Source organism: Lepidochelys olivacea, assembly GCF_965140295.1.
Source record: "Lepidochelys olivacea isolate rLepOli2 genome assembly, chromosome: 15".
Taxonomy (NCBI): Eukaryota; Metazoa; Chordata; order Testudines; family Cheloniidae; genus Lepidochelys; species Lepidochelys olivacea.
Genome location: NC_140425.1, coordinates 7,694,697 through 7,717,725, shown reverse-complemented (window position 1 = coordinate 7,717,725; position 23,029 = coordinate 7,694,697). Strand labels below are relative to the sequence as shown.

The following is a 23,029-nucleotide window of genomic DNA, read 5'->3' as shown; positions in this document are numbered from 1 at the left end:
GAGGGAACTGTAAGAGGCAGATACCTCTATGTCTTCACAGGCACGCCTTAGACCCCTGGCCTGCAGCAGGGAAGGCAGGACCCCCCCCCTTCTGCATTTGTGGGATCAGCTTTGGGCCCCAGGAGCAGGTGCAAACAGTGGCAATAGGCTCAGCAGCTACCAAGTCATTTTAAAGGACACTCTGTGCTAGTTCTTCCAGAAGAGGCAGGACAGTAGTTTGAAAGTTTAGGGCCCTTCCACCTACCCTTGGAGTCGCACAAGACCCTGGCTCCCGAATTTTTCCCTCCTCCAAAAGCAGCCTGCATTTTATTCCCTGCCCTCTTTGCTACCTGCTTTGGGGCTGAGGATGAAGGCTCAGAGCAGATTGCTAAGAGGTACTCAACAGTACTCATCTAACATGACCGTGCTAGCCCAAGCCAGGACTGCTGAGGGGTAGGTCCTTCTCCCCTGAAGCCCAGGCTCACAGGCCTGACAAACAGCACTGATGCTGGTCTGGGAACATTGGTAGATTTAATACATGCACAGTTCTTTTTTCAAACCCAGGGTGTCACCGCAGCCAGCTACAAATCCAAGAAAACCCAGCGGTGCAGACAGCTGGGCCACTTATAAAAAACACAGTTCTGTTCTAAAGCAGCACATTCCCCCTCCCCTCCCTGAACCCCCCCGTCCAATTTAACCTCATTCCCAGCACAGGTGCTTCCCCTTGTGTTGCAGTTGGCACCCCACCCTTCCTCCTTCAGCTGCAGGACAAGGGAAGAGCTGCCAGAGGCTGGCTGTGTGCAGTCTGTGCATCAGAGACCAGCCGTGCTGGCCCCCAGACTCTGTTCACAGATAGGTTGAGCAGCAGCTTGGAGAGGCATTACCCCACTGGCATGCTCTGCTACTGTTTCTCACCAATCTCCCCCCACCCTACACACTCCATCAGCTAGGCAGGCCCTGGGCTCTAGTGACCAGCATCAAGTGTCAGGGCTACAGGCTTTGGCTGGTGAGGGCATGGAGGTGGGGCAGGAAAGGGTGTGTTAAAGGCACGAGCGTGAGAATCATTCCTGGCTCTACTAGACTTCCTTCCCATGTGACCTCAGACCAGACACAATCATTCTGTGCCTCAGTTTCCCTATCTGTAAACCAGGGACACCCGCCCCGTGAGGACACAATTCAAGATTTAAGTAACCCCTAGCAATGTGCAGGCCCCAGAGCTGCCTGGATGGAACCTCCCACTACAGTATGAACACCCAGTTCTCACCATCTTCACCCCACCCTGGAGAGCTAGTGGGGGTGCCAAGCTACAACTGCTTTCCGATGACTTAACCTTTGACCCCTGGGGCATGCCATCCATCCTCCTAGGAGCCAGGAATGATCATGACAGCACCAGGAAGTTGGATGGAGTCACAAGCAGGTGGCTATGACTTGCAGGGACATGATAGAGTCTCCCACTGTTTTACACCTATGGCTGCTCTCTCCCAGAGCCCTGCTTTTAACTAGGGGCCATTCTGCAGTCCTATTAAATCCCAGAAAGGCAATGGTGTCCTAGGACAACATTTAACTGCATTTAACTTAAGGAAACAGCTGCTGCTGAACCATCCCACAGCAGGGGCAGTGACATAGGCCTGCAGCAGAGATGTTTACTAGAGGGTCACTGGTGCAGGTCAGATATTAATGCACTAGAGAGTGTCTTTGCAGAGGACTGAGATTGGTAGAGAAGGGTACTTGGAGAAAAACAGCAGCAGTTCTATTAAAAAGCCACTAGGTCTGCCAGTCTGGGATATTTGCTGCCGCATGACAGCGGTTCTACTTCTATATCCCAGCCCAAGGCAGGACAGGTTAGTGGCTTGGATTACAGAAAAGGCTGCCAGTGATCAGTCTTCTCTTCAACTCACTCCAGAGGAGCTCCCTCTCGCGTTTGGCTCTCTTCATAAAGCCCCTGTTTTCCAGAGCCCTTCTGGACAGGTACGGCAACACTTCGTTCACAGGGCCGTAGGGAACGTATTTGTAGACTGGATAACCTGCTTGCCCTGAGGAGAGAAATCAAGGTAACTTACAGGATACAGTGGGCAGGAATCTCTGCTAGTGCAAATCAATCCCACTCTATCGACTGCTGAGATACCAGTTCACACCAGCTCAGGATTTGGCCTCCCAGAGCAAGACTTTAGAAGCATTTTCCAGGTGCAATTCCAGACCACCTCTGTGGCCTCTGGAAAGTTACTCAGGGCAAAGAGCACTCATTTTAACCTCTCAAGCAAAGGAATTTGCACCCTGGCCTCAAGGCAGCACTTTCCCAGCCCAACAGAAAAAAAAAGTCACCCTACATAATCTGCTAACACCATTTCTTCTCATTCCTTTGTTACACCCCACCACGTTTACTACAGTGGTGACAGCGGCACATTGAACCCTTTCATGCTTCAAGTAGAGATCTGCAGAGACCTCAAGACAGGGTGTAGTGAGGAGCAAGAGCAGCCCCAAGGTGCCACAGGGGCGGAAGAACAATTCTGGAAATGCTTAGAAGATACCAACAAAGGGACTCAACGGGCAGTGATCAATGGCTCCATGTCTAGTTGGCAGCCGGTATCTAGTGGAGTGCCCCAAGGGTCGGTCCTGGGGCCAGTTTTGTTCAATATTTTCATTAATGATCTGGAGGATGGTGTGGATTGCACCCTCAGCAAGTTTGTGGATGACACTAAGCTGAGAGGAGTGGTAGATACGCTGGAGGGTAGGGATAGGATACAGAGGGACCTAGACAAATTGGAGGATTGGGCCAAAAGAAATCTGATGAGGTTCAACAAGGACAAGTGCAGAGTCCTGCACTTAGGACGGAAGAATCCCATGCACTGCTACAGACTAGGGACCGAATGGCTAGGCAGCAGTTCTGCAGAGAAGGGCCATGGGGTTACAGTGGACGAGAAGCTGGATATGAGTCAACAGTGTGCCCTTGTTGCCAAGGCGGCCAATGGCATTTTGGGGTGTATAAGTAGGGACATTGCCAGCAGATCGAGGGATATGATCGTTCCCCTCTATTCAACATTGGTGAGGCCTCATCTGGAGTACTGTGTCCAGTTTTGGGCCCCACACTACAAGAAGGATGTGGAGAAATTGGAGAGAGTCCAGCAAAGGGCAACAAAAATGATTAGGGGTCTGGAACACATGGCTTATGAGGAGAGGTTGAGGGAACTGGGATTGTTTAGTCTGCGGAAGAGAAGAATGAGGGGGGATTTGATAGTTGCTTTCAACTACCTGAAAGGGGGTTCCAAAGAGGATGGCTCTAGACTATTCTCAGTGATAGCAGATGACAGGACAAGGACTAATGGTCTCAAGTTGCAGTGGGGGAGATTTAGGTTGGATATTAGGAAAAACTTTTTCACTAGGAGGGTGGTGACACATTGGAATGCGTTACCTAGGGAGGTGGAGGAATCTCCTTCCTTAGAAGTTTTTAAGGTCAGGCTTGACAAAGCCCTGGCTGGGATGATTTAGTTGGGATTGGTCCTGCTCTGGGCAGGGGGTTAGACTAGATGGCCTCCAGAGGTCCCTTCCAACTCTATTATTCTATGATTCTATGACTCAAGAGAGAAAGGTTCAGACTCCAGTCTGAACCTAAGTGACTCTCCCATGAAGCAGAGCTGAGGAAGATGAGCCATAGAGAACATGTCAAACATTCAGCAGTATGAGGCACATAAGATCCCCTTAAAAAAAGGATCCCCTTGAAAAAGGTAGGGGTGGGGGAGAACTGGGAATTCCCCTGAGCTTGGGGAAGAGAGAGAGAGAGAGAGAGAAGTGGCTGGTGTCACAGGAGGAAACGGTGGGAAACCCCAGAAGCAGGGAGGGTTGGGCCAATTCAAGAAGCACTCAACCAAGAATACCCAAGTTATGACATAAACATGATCTTTTCCAGCCAGCGGGCCAGTGACTTGGCTGAAGGAGACCGGAGAGGCCAAGCCACCCTCAGCTTGCCAAGGAAACTGCTGAGACTCCAGCGGGGTGAGGAGTAACAGCCCAGCACCACCACTGCGCTAGTGACAGGCATGTGAACAGTTACTGGGTGCCTCAGCACTCCTCATTCACGCCAGCCCAGGCAGCTAGAACAGCGATGTCCTACAAGTCACTAAAGCAAGGGTGGGGCAGCGCTGGGCAGCTCTGCACAGTGCCATAGCCAGACCACACCACAACTCCACCCACAAGACATTCCCATGTCAATTTAGTTCCACAGTAGCCACAGCATCATGCACATGTTTCTACCCCTTCCCTCTAGGCATAGCAGAGGAATGCTGGCAAGTGTCAACATGCATGTGTCAGCAGAATATGCGGGGAGACTTCTGTGGAGGATGGGATCTGATGCCATGGCTACTTACACAGGCCAAGGAGAAGAAACCACTTGACTCAGCTCTTCCAGTTGTCCCACAAGCCTTAGTGACTAAGAGCAGCCAGTGGGTCCACCGTGAAGGTGCATCAGAGCTCCTGCAGCCAGGCCTGTGTGCACACAGGTATTGCCAGACTGGGTCAGCACTATGGCCCACTAGGCCAGTATCCTGCTTCAGGGCAAGGTGCAAGACATCTCACAATAGGTAGTGATGGGATAGTCACCTGCCCCAGGGGAGTCCCCTTCTGACCTCCAGTAGTTAGTGGGCTCCAACCCAGAAGCAGGAGGATTGATGTCTTTTCTTGAGCTTTTTAAATTGCATTTAACTCCTTGAGCTATTTGTTACCCATAGAAGTGTCCAATAGCCTTTGAATGTGGCTAGTTCTCTGCCTTAATAATACACTTGGCAGTGAGTTCCACAGTCTCGTTACACCTAGAATGAAAACATTTTTCTATTCTTTGAATTTTTCACCTTCCAATGTCATTGGATGTTCCTTGCTCTTGTGCTAAGACAGAGGACAAGCACATGATCTCCCTTCCAGATCAGCCATTTTATATACTTCTATCATATGGCTTATGTATCTCCTTTCAAAGGAGACCAGTGCTGGTCTTCTCCATCTCTTCATCCAAGAGCTTTTCCTGCCTCTGGTCATTGTCACTTGTCTCTGTGCCCCCTCTAATTGTGCAACATCCTTTGAGATAGGGTGAAAGGTACAGTACACAGGATCCAGATGTGCACCAACCACTGATTTGTAGAATAGCATTATGACTATATTGTCAGTCCTGTTTCTTATGTACCTTAACATCTTGTTTGTTTGACTTGACCACAACCATGCAGTGAGCAGATCTTCAGTAAGCTGGACACACGTGCCGGTCCCTGTCCTGAGTTCACACAGTTACAATGTGGCAAGGTTGTGCACAAGCTATTAATTGTGTCCTCTCCTGCATTGCTCAGTATTGAGCTGCCCTCTTGCCTGGCTAGGCCCCTCAGAAGTGCTGCCGTGCCCATGTTGGACTGACTAACCTAAGTTACATCCTCTGCCAATTGCATCACTTCACTACTCGTCCCTTTCCCAGATCACTAAACCCTGCTCCTTACACGCAGCCTTCTGGCACCTGCTCTTTAACTTTTGGCCATGACAAAAGCGATGTATTCCTCCTGTTTTGTCCTCTCAACCAGTTTCTGATCCATGATAACACCTAGTCTCCTACCTCATGACTCGTCTCTAGTAATCACGCATGAAAGATCTTGTTCAAGGCTTTTTTTTTTAAAAAAAAGATCAGCCAGATGGATCTCTACTCTGACTGAAAGCAGCACAGCAACCCCTTCCCCATCTTGGGCGCCCAGAGGAATACACCAGACACTTACCCAGAGGGAAGGTGATCTGGTCACACATGCCCAGCAGCTGCCCAAAGTACACCTTTTTCTCAGAGGGATGAATGCCAAGCTCTGCCATTCTGTAATGGAATCACCAGAGTCACACCAGGAGATGCCCAGCAGGAAACACTACACTAGAAGGACTGACAGTGAGCTGGAGGGACCATGAGAATCCTGCTCCTTTTTCAGAGATCTATTGCCCACAGGCCTAAATTAACTTCCCATAGAGTAAAAAAGTAGACTGCAAGAGAAGCACAGCAGAGTTGGGTAACTAGTGCCCATCCCTTCAAAGTGCCGGGCACAGCTCTTCCCTGGAATCACTGCATGCCCTTGCCCAGCACACAGTGCTGTATCGAACAGTTTACAGCCACAGCATATCTTTGTCTGGCCGCTAGCCTTCATACGCCCAGTGATACAAGAACCCAGGAGTCTGGTATTCAGCACTGGTGTGAGCGAACACATTTACACCTGCAGGCCAGAAAGGTCACCACAGAGCAAGCAAGTCCCTTCCTGAAAGTGGCTTCTGCCAGTGTCTGATCTCCTATTTGCCAGACCCCCAAGGGCCCCAATTCAATTGCAGCCCTGGGGCTATTCTCCTAATGAAACAGGAAGGTACATTAATTCAATTCCAGACCATGCACAGGCCCCCTCCCTTCCAGCCTCTTTCCCCAGCTATGGCCAGCCACCGTTCCTAGTGCAGTCAGATGCTGTGCAAACGTCACCCACACAGTTCTGCTGCCACCTCTCAATCCCTTCTTGCAGCAGCCCCTGCTAGCCCCACGCTAGGCTCCCACACAGCTGCTCTGCTGCAGCACCGTCTCCCACTGCTATTCGAGGCCTGGCACCCACGGCTCTTGCCACGCTGCCACATCAGTGCCCTACCTGTGAAGGACGAACTTCACTGTGTCCTCGTTGTGCGATGCCACCATCATACTGACTTTCCGGCTGTACTTGATCTCCTTGAGAACGTAGTCCAGGCACCTGCAGGACAGATCACATGTGGGCCCAGGGAAGTGCCCAGGGCACCACCTCCTCACCCCGGCATCCCAGCTCGGGCCCTCCTACCTCTTGTACATCTTGCTGGTCTCTTCATACGTAGGGTTGAGGAGATCCTCGTAGCCGACTTGGGCAGCTCGAGCCTGCTCTTGCTCCATGTATGCGCCTCTGACCAGCTTGGCTCCAAAGTGCCAGCCCTCACGGTGAGAGAGCTCCATATCCATCGTCACATTGTCGTATGCCTCCTGCAGTGGAAAGACAGAGCGGTGACATCCACTGAAATGCTGTCTGGGGAGCAAGGCTCCAAGCCTGCTCCTGGAGTAGCTCTGCCCTGAGACAGGGCTGCTTGCACAAACTGGCACTGAAGCATCCCCTCCTGCAGCATGACCTATCTCCATCCCAGTGCCTGCCACCACTGCTTGGAGCACTACCGTCACCACTGCACCCGGGGCCCTTCAGGCATGCAGGCTGCACCCCGCACACGGCTGGGCCCTAGATCCCCTGCCCGCAGGTGGCACTGGCCAGACTCTCACCTTCAGGTAGCACTGGAAGGTGTTAAATATGACTGCCTTCTCCATGTTGAACTTGCGCTGCATCTCCAGGGTGAGCCGGCTGATGGCTGGCTGGAAGTAAGTCTGCTCAGCGTCCACCATCAGCCTCACTCCCAGCTCCAGGGCTCTCTGCAAGGGGAAGGACACTCCTCAGGTCAGGCCACAAGCAGTGACTAGGTTCTGTCCAGGTGGAGTCTGCAGGGCCAATGCTGAGCCCACTGCTATGTAGTACTGCAGGGGTCCTGCAGATGGCAGCATTCACCCCTGCATGCCAATGCCTCCAGGGAACACCTGCTGGAAGAGCCCTGTGACCCTAGCACAGCAGCGTACAGGCCACAGAGAGCAGGGCTTACAATCTGGGGCTCACCCAAAACGCTTCTGGCACCGAGGCCATGCTGGGTCATGGGTGAGCAGGTCCATCTCCCTCACCCTGAGGTCAGGGCCCACTCTACCTCACCCCGGCTTGGAAACTTCCCACCAAGACCCCCATGACAGTCCAGGCAGGGCCGCTCCTAACCGTGGCCAGGATGTCCATCCTCTGCAACATTCGCTTCATCTGCAGGTCTTCCTCTTCGGTGAAGCGCGAGAGCAGGGGCTCCAACTGGCCGGTCTGAAAGGAGAAGCACCAGACAGCCTCAGTGCTATGCCCCTGCGGCCACAGCTTGGACATTACAGACCATAAGCCTTCCCTCCCTCACCCAAGGTGCAGAGCAGGACATGGCACAAGGCCTCTGGACAAGCGCTAACCCTGAGAGCCCATGCAGCTATTCACTCCCTCCCCATTTACACACGTGGGACGCAGGCATGTGGGACAAGCACTGTGTGCTGAACTCTCTGCATCAAAGTGCAGGGGGGGCCCAAGCTGGGATCAGGTTCCAAGGAGTAGGAGTACCAGCATGCTCCAGATTCTAAGGGGCATCCCCCCAGCCCCATTCACCAACCCTGTGCACCAGCCACCTTAGACTGGGAGCCAGAGCTGCTGCTCCCCAGATGTTACAGAAGGGGCGTAGAGCAGTGGCTCTCAAACTTTTGTATTGGTGACTGCTTTCACAAAGCAAGCCTTTGAGTGTGACACCCAGTTTGTGAATCCCTGGTGTAGAGGGTTAGGTGACTGGGGTAATGGCAGCTGCTGGCCTGGCAGGGCCTGGGAAGCAGGATGGAGCCCTTCTATCTGAGGAGCCCCCCGAAGAAGCTGTTTGAGAGAGGAGAATGCTTGCACCCCTAACCCAGAACTTGCCCTAGTTCCATGCCAGGGGAACGGCTCCACTGACAGGCCTGGCTGAGACAGCCTGGTCAGAGTCCAACCCATTTCTCTGCTCAGGCCAGCACAGCAGCACTGGGCTGTGCAGAGGTGGGGTTGAGGCGGATGCCCAGGCTGGTCTCCCCTCCCCACCCCACCCTGTCGTCTGGAAAGAGCAGATTAGAGCACAGCTCGGCTGCCGACACCCGCAGGGCCCAGCTCCCAGCCCAGCCACGAGGGGGTACTGCAGCGCTGCTACAGCTCTGAACTGCTGGCGCTGGATCCCCAAGAGGCAGGAATGCCTCAGCCAGGACCCTGGAGTCTTCCCCACCCAGGGCAGATGGATTCTAGCCACCCCTCCCCCCGACCTGCTCCCACACAGGGCTCTGCTTAGCCTGGGAGTTCACTTGCATACACTCGTGTTAAAGGAGCTCCACCATGTGCATCTGACCAATCATCTCCCACATCCAGTTCAAGAAAGAGGGTAACCCAGGGCTGAAGGGTGCAGACCCCAAGGGGAGAGAATTCTTTATGGTGCATGGTGTACGTAGAAGCAATGGGATGCAATCAAGGGATCAGACGAGTATCAGGATGAAGTACCTGACAGGAAGCACCTCCCATGTGACTGGCTGATCCCGGTTACTTGGAAGTTTTAGCCAGTCAGTTCTAAAACATTGGAAGGTATGGTACCAAGGAAACTCTCCAGCTGCAGTGTTCCGTGCCATTACCTGGGGTGAGCTCTACTGCTCAGGAGGATTCCCTTGGAGCCTCTCCCTGGGCCAAAATAGTGCCACTCACCCACCTTCATGTTTGGGATGAGCAGCAGCTTGGAGAGTTTTGTTCGGCTGTCAATCAGGCTGTTCCAGTCCAGCAAGTCCACGGTGCTGCAGCCAGAAAGACTCTCGTTAGCGCCAGCTCCAAGCAAACTCCCCAAGGGGTGCACTGGCAACTTCCTCACTAGTTGGGATGGATCAGTGACCCAGAGCCCACTGCTGCCTGTCCTGACCCAACTGGGGAGGATTTCAGCAGAGCTCCCTGGGTGTAGATCCCAGCACTGGGATTTTCCTTGGTCACCAGGGGCCTGGCAGAGCAGCAGGATCAGCATGGCAACTCTGGGTACTTACCCAGTCAAACTCTTCCACCCGAGCCAGCTATGGCTCCGAGAACTAACACGCCCCTCAAAATGCCCACAACAAACATGGCCACCACCAGTTTTTACCCCTTCCCAGTGCAGCTCCCTGGCCTCTGAGAAAGGCAGCCTCTCCCAGGACCCCTGCCCTGAGCCATTGCTCTAGAATTGGGAAGCTGCCCTCTCCACCTCCTACCCCAGTCCCTCTGACAGTACACACACTGGCTGAAATGGAAGCCTTTGGGACCCCTCCACATGCTCCTTTCTGTAGCACCCCCCCACTCTGCAGCATGTTCCAGGAAGGCCAGAGGGTCAGGCTGGCTGTGGCCCAGCAGGGAGCTCACCCAGACATGCCCAGGTCCTTGCCCGTGAACCAGTGCTGGCTCTCTGCCTTGGTCACAATCCCAAGGTTTGCCAGGGTCTCCTGCAATGAGAAAGGAGCAGGTCAGAGTCCCTGCTGCCACCTGCTGTCCCCAAACACTGCAGTGAGCAGCAGCCCGCTGCCTTCGCACTGCAGGCCTGGACTCTGCCCTGAGCCATGACCCTGCTTCGAGACGATGGCTGGGGTTGGACTGTGCCAGTCCCTGCCCACCACAACGCCAGGTGGCTGAGATGCAGACAGCTCCCGTGGGCTCAGTGGTACCAAACAGCCACTCGGAGCTTCCCAGGGGGTTCTCCCTTGCTGCTGAGCAGTTCCTGGGAGAGAAGGGAGCACTAGCCTCATGGCTGCAAGAGGGCTACTGCAGGAGCTATGCAGGCACATGCACCAGCACCTGGGACAGACCTCACAGGTACCGGCCAAGAGGGGCTCCCCGCATTGCTCTGCCTCGAAGGGGCAACAATAAATCTCAAAAGATTTACAGTGCACTGGGACCGATGAAGGGGAATGGGGATTACAGTGCAACCGCAGCCCAGGGGAAGGACTGGGGGAAATGCACAGAAATGAGCCTGCTTGGATAGGGAGCAATAGGGCGCAGATTATACTGACTGCTGCATCATGCTCTTCCGCTCACTGAGCATGGAACCAGAACTATGCTCCTCCCAGACTCGGACTTTAAGGCCAGAAGGGACCATCCTGAACATAGAGTCTGAGGTCCTGCACGTTGCAGGGCAAAGAACCTCCCCCACCCACTCCTGTAATAGACCCCTCACTGCTGGCTGAGTGACTGAAGTCCGCAAATCAGGGTCTAAAGACTTCAAGTTACAAACAATCCAGCATTTGCACAAGTTCAAGCCAACAGATGACCCATGCCCATGCTGCAGGAGAAGGCAAAAAACCGCAGGGTCTCTGCCAATCTGACCTCAGGGAAAATTCCTTCGATCCCCAAATATGGTGATCAGTTAGATCCTGAGCACATGGGCAAGACCCACCAGCCAGACACCTGGGAAAGAATTCTCTCTAGCAACTCAGTCCTCCCCAGTGCTTTGACCCAACGCCCCAAAGCATTTCACAACCCCCAGAGAAATGTGGGGGTGCAGTGCCCCAGGAGGGTGATGCAGCCAGGGCATGAGCAGCACAGATGCCCATGGGGCAAAGTGGGGAAGACAGCTCCTTTAGGAGCGCTGCGCCCAGCTCACCTGCAACTTCTTCACCTCCAGCTTAGTCTCCACCACAGCCAGCCCGGCCTTGCCCTGCTCTGCTGCCATCTGGTGAAAGAACCTCCTCCACTTCATCAGCACCTCCGAGAACTGCAGCTGGGGGAGCAGACTGCAGGGTGAGCTCCCCCTCCTCTCCCCAGTGGGGATGGCTCAGACCCACCGCCGTGATTGTACCCTAGGGGCATTATCCACCCAGCTGGGCACTCTGCCACGCCAAGTAAGCAGGACTGGCCCTGCTGGGCCCCAAACAGGACAGTGCTGGCACCTCCCACTACCCCAGGCCCCTCCTAGTAAAGATCAAGGCCCCTAACGCTGACACTAGGCAGGGGTCCCAGTGAGATAGCCCAGCATTTAGCCAGATCTCCATCTTCAAAGCAAGAGGCAAGCTCAGGCCCTTCTACATCAGATAGGAGCTCTGACTCTCTAGGAATGGACTACGGCCCAAGCTGCTGCCCTGATCAGGACACTGGTCTCCCCAGGGAGTCTACTGAGCATCACTGACGGACACAATCCATAAGCATGTGCCTGGCATGGACCCGACAGGAGGGACCATCCTGCTTGGCACCCAGCTCGCTGCACTGAGCCCAAGTGGCGGGGTGCTGCCTGCGAGGAGAGTAGTGAGGCAGATTTGGTCCCAAAGCCCTCATCCAGCATTAGGGGCTGCCGTCCTTTCACATGCCAGAGCCACCTCCTCTGCAGCTCCTGCCACCTGGAACAGTCTCCAAGTAACTCCCAGAGCCTGTCTCAGCCTGAGCACCCCTCCTCCCTGCCTCTCCCTCTGCCATCGTGAGAGCCCTGGCACCAAAAGTCACTCACCAGGAACTGAGGCCTTCCTAAAGCCGTCAGCTTAATGGCCGAAAAGCTGTCCTCGGAGCTGCTACCTAAACAAAGCAGGAGAGAGCTGAGGTGACTGCAGCATCCATAACTCCAGGGCAAGTAAAGGAAAGCAGTTCAGGGGAATCTGGAGAGGGGGAGGAATTGAGAAAGCCAATCTGAGCTGGCAGATCTGTCCTTCGCCCCTGCTGGATACCCTCCAGAGACTGCAGCAGCCCCTGGCCTCTGCAGCAAGCCACACAGCGCTGACAGTTGCAGCAGGAGGGCACCTGGAGAGCCATGGCCCGGGGGTGACTATGCAGCCTGTTGGGGGAGGGGCACACTGCCAGGTGCTCCCAGAGGGACAGTCAGGAACAGCAGACACGGGGCACTCTGGGGGTGGCACATGCAGGGCACCTACCTGAGGCCTCGATACAGCGCAGGAACGTGTCCATGTGCTGGTCACACTTTGTTTCGTCTGCATAGAAGTAGGTGCGGGCACTGATGACCTTGTCCCGGCGATCCCCAAACTCCCGATGCGCACGGTACTGCTTCTCTCTCTGGGCGGCACCTGGGGACAGGTAGGGGGAGCGTGCTGCAGACACGGCAGAGCGGGGGAGATCGCAAACAGCCACATGTCCCTGGAACAAACCCCCTTACTCTTACCATTCCCATCAGCCCAAGCCTCTGGGGATCTCTCAGGCCCTAGGAGAAAGTCCCAGGGCTAGATTTTCATTGGATCGAGGTCCTTCTAGAAGATCTGCTCTAGCTCAGCCACAAGCCAATGGGCTGGAGGCAGGACTCATGGGGTGGGATTCCCTGGCCTGTGCTATGCACAAACGCAGATTAGATGTTCCAGTCTTAATACCTATGTGAGAACTCAGCAGCTGACAGACCGTAGCTCCGTAGCAATCTGAGACCCCCACGAGCCGAGGCTCCCCCGGAGCGCTTTAAACACAGTCTATGCCTGGGTTTTCACAGTTTACGAACATATCAAGGTACAATTGGCCATCATGCCCCAGGCAAGGGTGAGGGCCAGAGCCCTGGAGCATGTTGGGGAGGATGGTCTGGGCCAGAGTCTCAATAGATTAGCATCCAACTAGGCTGTGTGAGGAGCGGTTGCATCACTCACCCCCCATCTCCTTCTCAGATGCAGAGGTACAGGACCTAGAGGAAGGAAGCAGATGGTGAGACTACAGTCCAACCCCCTCACAACCAGCTCTCTTGGCTTCACATGGGTCAGCTCCCTGTACCCAAAAGGCCACTGGGGTTTGGCCAGATCCCCACAAGCCCCTCATCCTCCCTGTTCTTCACTCCGGCAATGGCCATTCATAGAAGCGCTTCTCTCACGCGCCTCCGGGGCCAGAGCACTTTGCTGGTGGGGAAGGGGATATTTTCCAAAGCCTCCTTCGGGCCTAAGTCCATCGGAGTCAGTCATGTGCAAACCCCCCACACTCCTGGCCACATGAAAATCAGTGGGACCTTCAGTGCCTTGGAAAATGCTAGCGGAGATTCCTACCCCACCCCACGGGGCAGCCAGCTCTGGGGTGGAGACACTGCCATAGGTGAGGAGAGCAAAGTTGCCCCAGTGTCCATGCCCTCTAGAATGATGGTGGAAGCATGAAAGGACATGAATCTTTAGTGCATCTGCCATGTAAATATCTTGTGACACGAGCTACAAAAATGCCATGTGAACGCCTGTTCTCACTTTCAGGTGACACTGTAAACAAGAAGCAGGCAGCATTATCTCCCGTAAATGTAACCAAACTTGTTTGTCTGAGCAATTGACTGAACAAGAAGTAATACTAAGTGGACTTGTAGAGTCTAAAGTTTTACATTGTTTTATTTTTGAATGAAGTTATGTTTTGTACATAATTCTACATTTGTAAGTTAAATTTTCATTAGAAAATGGTTGCACTACAGAATTTGTATTAGGTGACTTGAAATATACTATTTCTTTTGTTTTTTATAGTGCAAATATTTGTAATAAAAAAATATAAAGCGAGCACTGTACACTTTGTATTCGATGTTATAATTGAAATCAATATATTTGAAAATGTAGAAAACATCCAAAAATATTTAAATAAATGGTATTCTATTATTGCTTAACAGTGTGACTTATCGCAATTAATTTTTTTAATCGCTTGACAGCCCTAATTTTAATATTTTTTGTATTTAGTTTACTAGGTTTTTCTAAAAAAGTGCAAGTCCCCTCATATGCAGCAAACGATCTTTCACAAGCAGTCAGCAAGGCTGGAAGGCACCATTTGGCCGGATTTTGATAGGGACAGCGAGAGGGACCACCGTCATGCAAAACTACCTCCTGCTAATTTGAGTCTCTCCTCTAAACCAGAGGCAACGTAGATTAGCATATAAACAAGTGGCTAGGTCTAGCATGAAGCTGGGGGAAGGACTGGTGGCGCCCTGGGGTCAGCAATGGGTCCTGGTTGGTTTAGAAGCAGAATGAAATTCCATATGAACAAGCTACAAAGACATCCAATTGCAGCGAGCACAGCAGCATGGGGCCCCCTTGCTGAACTCAGCGTTCTGCATTCTCTGTGCAATGGCCAATGGCACTACTAAGACCAAGAGCAGTATAGGCAATAACCCACCTGCCGCTGCAGGTGTGCATTAATGTGATCATGACAGTGAGTGGAGGAAACACCAGAAATTCAAACAAGCCCAGAGAGCTGCAAATACCAGCCCCTCCTAACCCCCCCCCCCCAAGGGAAAGCTGAAAGAGAAAAGTCAGGAGACAGCATTTAACAGAGGTATTGCCTAGAGAGAGCAGCCACAGAGCTCAGAGCAAGGGACATGTAATACAGCAAGGCACAGTCCTCCTACGAGTACTGCTAGTGGTGGCAGGCCCCAGATTCCATCCGTGAAGAGGATTTCTTAATTTCACTAGTAACAAGGAATTTTCAACGTGCAGACACTAGGCTTTGCTAGGGCCAGCCTACCCCGGTTGTGTACCAATTTGGAGACTGACACATTTCAAGCCATGCAACTCCGTAGTGCAGGTGCAGTGATCCCCATACAAGGCACTCAGTGCTGTACATTTAGCAGAATAAGCACCTTTTACGCAGGCGTCCCTGTGCCCACACTAAGGGGTTGCACTGGCTTAACTGTATGTGCTTTCACATCTATACACTGTGTAGCCCAGCCCTTGGGGTTTTCAAGAGCAACTGTGCAGCTAGAGGCTAAGAAGCAGGAAGTGAAACGGGCCCGCCTGGTGTCCCTGCGCCAGGCCGAGTAAAACACAAACTGGAACAGCAGCAAGAAGTTCCCTGTTGGTTTGTTAATATGGGAGAGCGCACTCATGTGTCAACATGCCCACCTGCTCAGCATTCCTTTCGCATTATAATACAGTGCAGCTTTCTGGTTCCTGGCCTGGGCTTTTAAAGTATTGGTCAGAATTGTGCATTCATAGAAGGGATTTTGCATTTTAATAAAGCCAAAAAGAAGAAAAGCCTTTTCCCAACTGAATAAACAGACGAGCTCCCATGTCCTTTTTGGAAAGTTAGTCCCAGCCAGCAAATTCACAGCAGCAAACCCAGACTTGCGTAAATATTTGCCTACAACAATTTACGGGATGGAGCAACACGGGAATAAACCTTGTCAGGAGAGAAAAGACATCCCCTTTAACAGAGTGCAAAGCAGCCTGCTGGGACACCAACACACCCTGCGCCAAAACAGCCAGCTCCATGCGCACACAAGATGAGACTAGCCCAGAGCCCGGAGGTCTGGTAGGGTTTGGAGGAATTACACACCTGATAGTAGCACCTCTCATCTCCCAGGGCTCAGCTGACGTGGTTCAGCTGGTGGTTCAATTCCTTCCCCATTTGTGAACTCCTATGGGCAGCCCAGCTCTGAAGGAGGCAGAGCTAAAGTGTATTTTGATCTACTTGGCACAGTGCCCCACAGCCTGGGACCACCCTGGAAGAGCCTCCGATTCAGGGCCAAGAGCATCATGCTGGCTTTGGAGTTTGGGCCATGATGAGGGCGGTGGTCTCTGGAGTTACAGCAAAAACCAGGTGTTCTGGAGGCCTGGTCACAGCCCAGCAGGGGCTTTAGAGATTAGGACCAAGCCAGTGACTTGAACCTGGAGTGGCATTCTGGTGCCACGTGCCTTGGTGCTGCCATGAAACACATGGGCTACAGTTAAAGTGGCCTAGACTGATGCTCCTAGTTACAGTCATCCAGTTTCTGAGTGACAATCAGGGTTACTAGGTTCCTACCAAGAGGAACAGCTGCAGCTTCCTAGCTAGCTGGATGATGGGCAGTCATTGGTATTGCTGTGTGGTTCTCAAGAGGGGGGTGGGGGGGATGATGAGTCTATTAGTATGCTGTGGCTGCGCCTGTGTGAGGCCCACCTCGTGTCTAACGGACACTCCAGATGTCACTGGTTCCCCAGACTCGCTGGACACTATTTCTGCGGTCTCTGGGCTCAGCCAACCATTGCCCTGCACCTTGTGCAGTGGGTGTGATATGCTACCAACCAGCCCCAATGCACTAAGTGCACAAGGGAATGGTGAATCAGGGTCTGATTTGGCTGGAGGGTTAATTCTGACCACCCTGCTTTGGTGAAAGCCTCATGGTGAGGCAGAAGCTGAAGCTGCTCTTCTGGGGAGAAAGCATTTCATTGTTGCTCCAACACAGACGACTATGCCATAGTGTTTCTATGGGAATGGCTGGGGCCTCAATTTCCCCATTTTCCAAAACAGAGGATGCAAAAATGGGCACAGTGAACTGATAAAAATTTAGCATGGAATTTTATGAAAAATATCTCCACAACATTTGCCTTGGTCTAGCCCTGAGCACCACAGCAGCAAGGGCACAGAGATTGCCAGCTGATAACTGCTAAACACAGATCAATTTCCTTAGCTGTGGGGCTCCAGGGCAGAGCAGGACTCCCTCTGCCATCACACTCTTCACTGCACACTCAACTTAGCCACACGTACAGAGAGAGCACAACCATTACCAGCTTAGCATAAACCCCTGCGCCAAGTGCACTGTGTACGTCCAGCTTATTGGTGGTCAAAAGTCACGGCTTTACCAAATCAAAACTAAATTTCACCAGAACACTGGAGATGTCCTTGGCAGTGAGAATCATCTCATGTTCAGCTTTCTGCCCCAGCCAGCTCTGCCGTGTGCTGGGCAGGCATAGTCTCAATGACTGGCGAGGCACTCCCCTTCCCTCACCCGCAGATCCTTGTTCTCAAGCAGCTGAATTTTTCCCTCCAGCTTACAAAAAAGGAATTCTTACAATGGTCAAGGTGGGACACTTTTTACCCAAAAATGAAGTTTCAGAAAGTTCTGAATGCCTGAAAACAGGGGCTTAGAGTGGAAATAAGGGCAACTTCAACTCAGTGATTTACACAAGCACCCTCTAGTCTACACTAGAAGCCCTACACTGGTGCAGCTACATAGATGCTGCAATCTGTCTGGTGAAGATGCCCCATGCCAATGGGAGAGAGCTCTCCCGTTGTGAGGTCTGCAGCCACATTAGGGGAGCAGCAGCCATGAGCCAAGAAGCGAAAGGTCACATCCTCAAGTTCCCTCTAAATTACTTTAAAACAATGTAATATCAGGCTGTTCAGAAGGCTCCTGCACTAATAGTACCCACCACCACCGGATACAGAAACAGATCTTCAGATGCCTAAAGAAAACTTGTTTGATCGTCTTCTGTCTGGCAAGGAATCACTTCAGCAGTTGTGGTTGTGAAGTCTCTACTTCATTATTTTATCTTGTCTATGGTCCCTGCTTCCCTGTTTATCTGTCTGGTTCTTTGTCTGTTGCATAACTAATTTTGCAATATTTAAATCAACTAAGGTGGTGGGGCATGATTAGACAAAGAATTGTTTTGCAATATGTTAGGATTGGACAAGGAACTGCATAACATTTTAGTAAAATGATTGGTTAAGGCAGGGGAGGCCGATCTGGGGCTCCGGAGCCACATGCAGCTCTTTGTATAGGCACCGACTCTGGGGCTGGAGTCACAGGTGCCAACTTTCCAACGTGCCAGGGGGTGTTCACTGCTCAACCCCTGGCTCTGCCACAGACCCTACTCCCACTCCACCCCCTCCCCTGAGCCTGCCATGCCCTCACTCCTTCCCCCTCCCCCAAGAGCCTCCTGCATGCCACAAAACAGCTGATTGGGAGGTGCAGGGAGGGTGAGGGAGGCGCTGATTGGTGGGGCTGCCGGTGGGCAGGAGGCACTGTGAGCAGGGTGGGGGAGCTGATGCAGGGGCTGCTGATGTATTACTGTGGCTCTTTGGCCATGTACACTGGTAAATTCTAGCTCCTTCTCAGGCTCAGGTTGGCCACCCCTGGGTTAAGGTATAGCTAAGCAGGACTCCAGTTTCACTATATAAACTGGGTTCCAAGAAGGAGACTGGCTGGGCAAAAAAAGGAAAAGAAAAAAAGACCTGGAAGAAGAACTCACCTCCAAGACACAGCCCAAGAGCAGAGCTGCTAGAATCCTATGCACGACCCTGACGTGCAGCAACAAGAACTCAGCTGAGACCGATCTTGCCTCGCCAACAGGTAAAGTCTGCCTGCGTGACCAGGACTGGTGAGCACAGCATTGTATTCTTAGCATGTGTATTCTGCTCTGTGATTGTTAACAGAGGGAGGTTAAGAATTTCTGCGTAAGGCTCTTTCACTGGTAAAAAGGTCCTGCAAACCCACAGAAGAGTACGCCTTGATCCCTAGGAACTAAGTAAAGGTGGGTGCCCTAGAGCGTGCAGGTAACACAGTCAGCATAATAAATCCACCTCTCCGAGGCTCTGCTTGACAACATACTGCTGTCCATACTGGCACTTAGGTCGGTGTAACTTATGTTGCTGGGGGGGTGGCTTATTCATAACCGAGGGGGGACAAGTTATACGGATGTAACCTGTAGCGTAGACAAACCTTGGGAGGAATCTAGGGACACAAGTCTTGCAAGAAATTGTCCTTTTGGGGCAGAACTCAAGGACACCTCCGAGAGGATGGGGAGGGATCCCTGCACCAGCTCCCAGGCGGAGGCAGGCAGGCTAGCTAGGAGATCTGCCTGAAGGGGGTACTCAAACTGAGCCTTCTGGGAAGCAGCACAGAACTTGGCAGCTCCAGTGCTTACCTAAAGGCTCTGCCTCTATGACAGCCAATCAAATTGAAGGGGATGGGCCTTATTGACCAATTGCATTACCAGGAAGAAGCTCAAGTCGTTGGCAAGTTTGAAAGGGCACATTCTGTCCCAGGTACTTGCAGGCAGAGAAGACAATTTCCCTTCAACTGCAGCAGGTGCTCCACAGTAATCTAGTCCTTGCCCACTACCAAGGTCACAGCAAACCGCCCCAGGCCAGGCTTGAGGATTCAGCAGCACTGAGCCCACCTCCCTGAGGGAAGGACATAGACCATGTGCACATGGGTTCAAAGCACATGCTGTATTGGTGTAGGTTCCATTCAGCACCACAGGCCAGAGACAACCCGGCTTTGCCAAACGCAGCTCTGATCCCACAGCAGACGGCTCTGGGTTTGAAAAGGATGTACAGATCAGATGTCAGGTCACACAGGTCCTGACTGAGCATAACATGCACTGGCCCTGAATTTCCAAGTGACCAGTGATTTTGGAGATCCAACCTAAGACAGCTTAGGGACCAAATTTACAGAGGGTGGGTGTTCAGCACTTCTTAAAAATCAGACCCTTTGAAGACATCTCAAATTGGGACCCCCAGAAAAGAGGCCCTTTCTCCACACAGGAAAAGGAACATATAAATGCTTCGCCCCACCTTTCGGTCTCTGAGAAAGGGCAAGCAGAAGGGATGATGTCCCAGAAGGGGTGCCACTGAGCATTTTCCAACTACACTATCCTTTGGAGGCAGGGGTGGATGGGTGGCTTTTTGGTGCCAAAGCAGAGCAGTGTCAGCACCTGGGAAGCTAGAAATCTGAACTGTACGTTCTCTTTTCACACATGGGCTAGTCTGAGGAGAACATGACCAGAACAGCAAGGCAAGGTCAGCACGTCCATGCAGCACAAACTACAGTGTGAATGAGCGAATGATTTGAAATGGCCATGGTGAACATGTAACAGCATGAAACTGTCTCCCAAGTCACCAGCTCAAATCTTAACCTTAAGGTAAGTTTGAGGGAGAACAGATATGATGAAGCTGTCATGGGCCTGAAGCAAGGCCAGGAAAGGAAAGCAAAGGGACCAGAAGACAGAACAGAAGCAGCCAAATCCTGGACGTCACATATTATGGGTTCGATTCCCTAGGAAAGCTCATCATGGACACAACAAGCTCCAGCCATTCCCTTTTATAACTAGGCTGCTTGAGCAACAAGGCCTGAAGAAAGGAGCTTAACTCACACTATCAGATCATTCCTTCTCCTGTGCCAGCAGCAGCCCTGGAATAACAGAGGCAGATAAAAAAGGGAAAATCCTCACCGGATGGTTCCCCCTTAGGTTACATCCACGACTGGAGCACAACCTGCTGCCTAGTTCATCTCACCCCACACACTAGCTCTGTCCCCCTCTCAGCACTCCCTGGGATACCTTTGTACATCAGGAGGTTTGAAGAGCCAAGCTCTATTTTCTTGCTCCCCTCATGAACCACAAAAGCTCCCCAAAGGTGGTCCCAGTTCTGATCAAGCTTTGGGAGGTCTAGCAGTACTAGCCGTGTTGTATAGGGCAGGGAGGGATAGCTCAGTGGTTTGAGCATTGGCCTGTTAAACCCAGGATTGTGAGTTCAATCCTTGAGGGGCGCATTTAGGGATCTGGGGCAAAAATTGCCGATTGGTCCTGCTTTGAGCAGGGGGCTGGACTAGATGACCTCCTGAGGTCCCTTCCAACCTTGATATTCTCTGATTCTATTCACATCCCTCAGCACAGGTTGCCTAAAGCTTTGCTTTTAATTGCCTGCAATCTGCAAACAAGTAGTGAGAAGCACTCAGATGCTTACTCCATTTCCTTACGCTCCGCCTCCTCTGGCGTCAGATCCTCCTCCACACTATAGTCCAGCACCGAGCCCACCCCAAATGCACGATTTCGTTGGATCAGGGGTTTGATGGCCGCTTGGTCCTCGCCAGCCACAAACTGCCCATAGAAGGTCATCTTCATCAGCTTCTCAAACAGCTGCTGCCCCAGCAGCTTCTGGCTGAGGTTCATCAGCTGCAAGACACAAAGACAGCTTTCCCCGTGTAAGACAGCTTTCCCCAGCACAGGCACCTTCTTGCCCCGCCATACCTGGGGTAACAACTCTGCATTAACTCTCAGAAACAGTGCTCTGGGAATGCCAAGACCCAGACGCACCAGTAGCTGCAGGGGCCTGGATTAGTCTGACCTCAGGCTCCAGCCAGTGCTGGTCACACCAGAGCTCTGCCCCTCCACAGCACTTTAGAGCCACTAAGAGGGTCCAAATCACGATCCCCATTTATACAGAGGAGGGAAAGGAGGGAGGGCACATGATCTTTCCCGAGGTCCCAGAACCATTCCGTACCAGCACCAGGATGGAGCCCAGGTCTCGGCCCGCGCTCCAGGCACTGGACCACACGCTGCCGGGGGGGGGGGGGGGGTACGACGACGACAGTGAGACCGTGACATCCGATGAAGTGATCTGTAGCTCACGCTCAAATAAATTGGTTAGTCTCTAAGGTGCCACGAGTCCTCCTTTTCTTTTTGCGAATACAGACTAACACGGCTGCTACTCTGAAACGTACCAAAGATGAGATCCTAGCAGCACCTGACCCCAGACCCTCTCCCAGCACCCGTCCAGAGACACCCCAGTGCCCGCGTCTAAGGGAGGAAGGAGGCCAGAAGGCATCAGTCACAGGCAGGCTCGAGGGATCCCCTAGCTGACTCGCGGGGGGGGTGTCATTGAGGCTTTGTGCCTTGCCCGGACGCCCACACCTTGCTTTGCAGAGCGCCGGGAGATGTGCGGCCACAGGAGCAGCCCTGAGGGGCCCAGACCGCTCCCAAGACGGCCCCAGCTCAGCCCCGCGGGACAGCAGCCGAGCCCCGGCGAGCCTGCTCCGAACCCCCCGCCCCGCGCACGGGGCCCCGGGGTTCCGCTCACCTGCCGACTCCGCGCCACCAACGGCTCCACCGTGCACAGCCCCAGCACCACCAGAGCCCGCACCAGCTCCGCGCTGCGCTTGCTGCGAAACGCCTCCCGCGCGTCCCCGAAGTGCACGGCGGGCGGCAGCGGCTGCACTCGGGGCGTCCCCCGCGGGCCGGGCTCGCTGCGCGCCGAGCCCCGCTCGGGCGGAGGAGGAGGAGGAGGAGGAGGCGGCGGCGGCGGCGTTTCCCCCGGCTGCTCTTGGCGGGCGGCGGCGGTGGAGCGGAGGCAGCGGGGAGCGTGCAGGCTGTAGGCGGCGCGGACCACCAGAAGCCGGGCACCGCTCGCCATGATGCGGGAGACTGCCGCGCGCCGGCCTGAGCCGGTTTAAATAGAGGGAGCTCTGCCCCCCCACCCCTCCCTGGAGTGCCCCGCCTCTTTAGTGCGTAGCCCCGCCCCGCCCCTGGCACGCCCCGCCCACTATCTGGAGCGTTCCACCCCCTTAGGGTGTAGCCCCGCCCCCTCCCTGCAGCGCCCCCTGTCGCCTGTTGGTGAGCTGGCACAGCAGAGCAGGACCCACAGTCAGAGTTATGAAGGGCCCTACATGAGGGGTGGGGGCTGCACTCCATGACCCCTCTCCTCCAGTCCTGTGTTCCTGGTGAGCTTTGTCTGATACAGGCACCTATTTCCCCTCCATTAACCCCCCACCTATTTTCATAGTTGCTAGGTGGTCACCCTAGTCCCGAAGCACTCCTAGCCTGTCCCTGGGGACTGTGACCCAATCCCCCCTAACCTGCCCCCTAAGGATGGTGGCACAAACCCACCCTATCCTGCCAACAGGGACAGTACCCCAACCCCCCATCCTGCCCCTAGGGACTGTAACCCAACCGCCCTATTTTGCCCCTAGTGACTATGCCCAACACACTCCTTAACCTGCC

At 53.3% G+C, this 23,029-nt stretch overlaps 1 protein-coding gene across 1 annotated transcript; it reads right to left on the bottom strand.

Moving 5' to 3' along the window:
* Positions 1 to 490: 490 nt before the first annotated feature.
* On the bottom strand, positions 491 to 22,451 carry PRODH (proline dehydrogenase 1). Its single transcript, XM_084649032.1, has 14 exons — positions 22,110 to 22,451; positions 20,997 to 21,205; positions 13,187 to 13,221; positions 12,476 to 12,625; positions 12,058 to 12,122; positions 11,221 to 11,337; positions 9,987 to 10,066; positions 9,316 to 9,397; positions 7,791 to 7,883; positions 7,256 to 7,402; positions 6,792 to 6,967; positions 6,609 to 6,707; positions 5,718 to 5,806; positions 491 to 2,012 (listed from the first exon to the last, which is right to left on the bottom strand). The coding sequence occupies exons 1-14, from the start codon at positions 22,440 to 22,442 to the stop codon at positions 1,822 to 1,824; spliced, it is 1,866 nt and encodes a 621-aa protein (XP_084505158.1). The 5' UTR covers positions 22,443 to 22,451; the 3' UTR covers positions 491 to 1,821.
* Positions 22,452 to 23,029: the final 578 nt, after the last annotated feature.

Bases quoted from the DNA above. Each gene is read 5' to 3' on its own strand.
- PRODH (XM_084649032.1), bottom strand. From the start codon at position 22,442: ATGGCGAGCGGTGCCCGGCTTCTGGTGGTCCGCGCCGCCTACAGCCTG. The intron at 7,403-7,790 runs GTTAGGAGCGGC...TTCCCCTTGCAG, and splicing joins GGATGGACATCCTGGCCACG to AGAGCCCTGGAGCTGGGAGT. The intron at 5,807-6,608 runs GTAGGGCACTGA...ATTCCATTACAG, and splicing joins GTGAAGTTCGTCCTTCACAG to AATGGCAGAGCTTGGCATTC.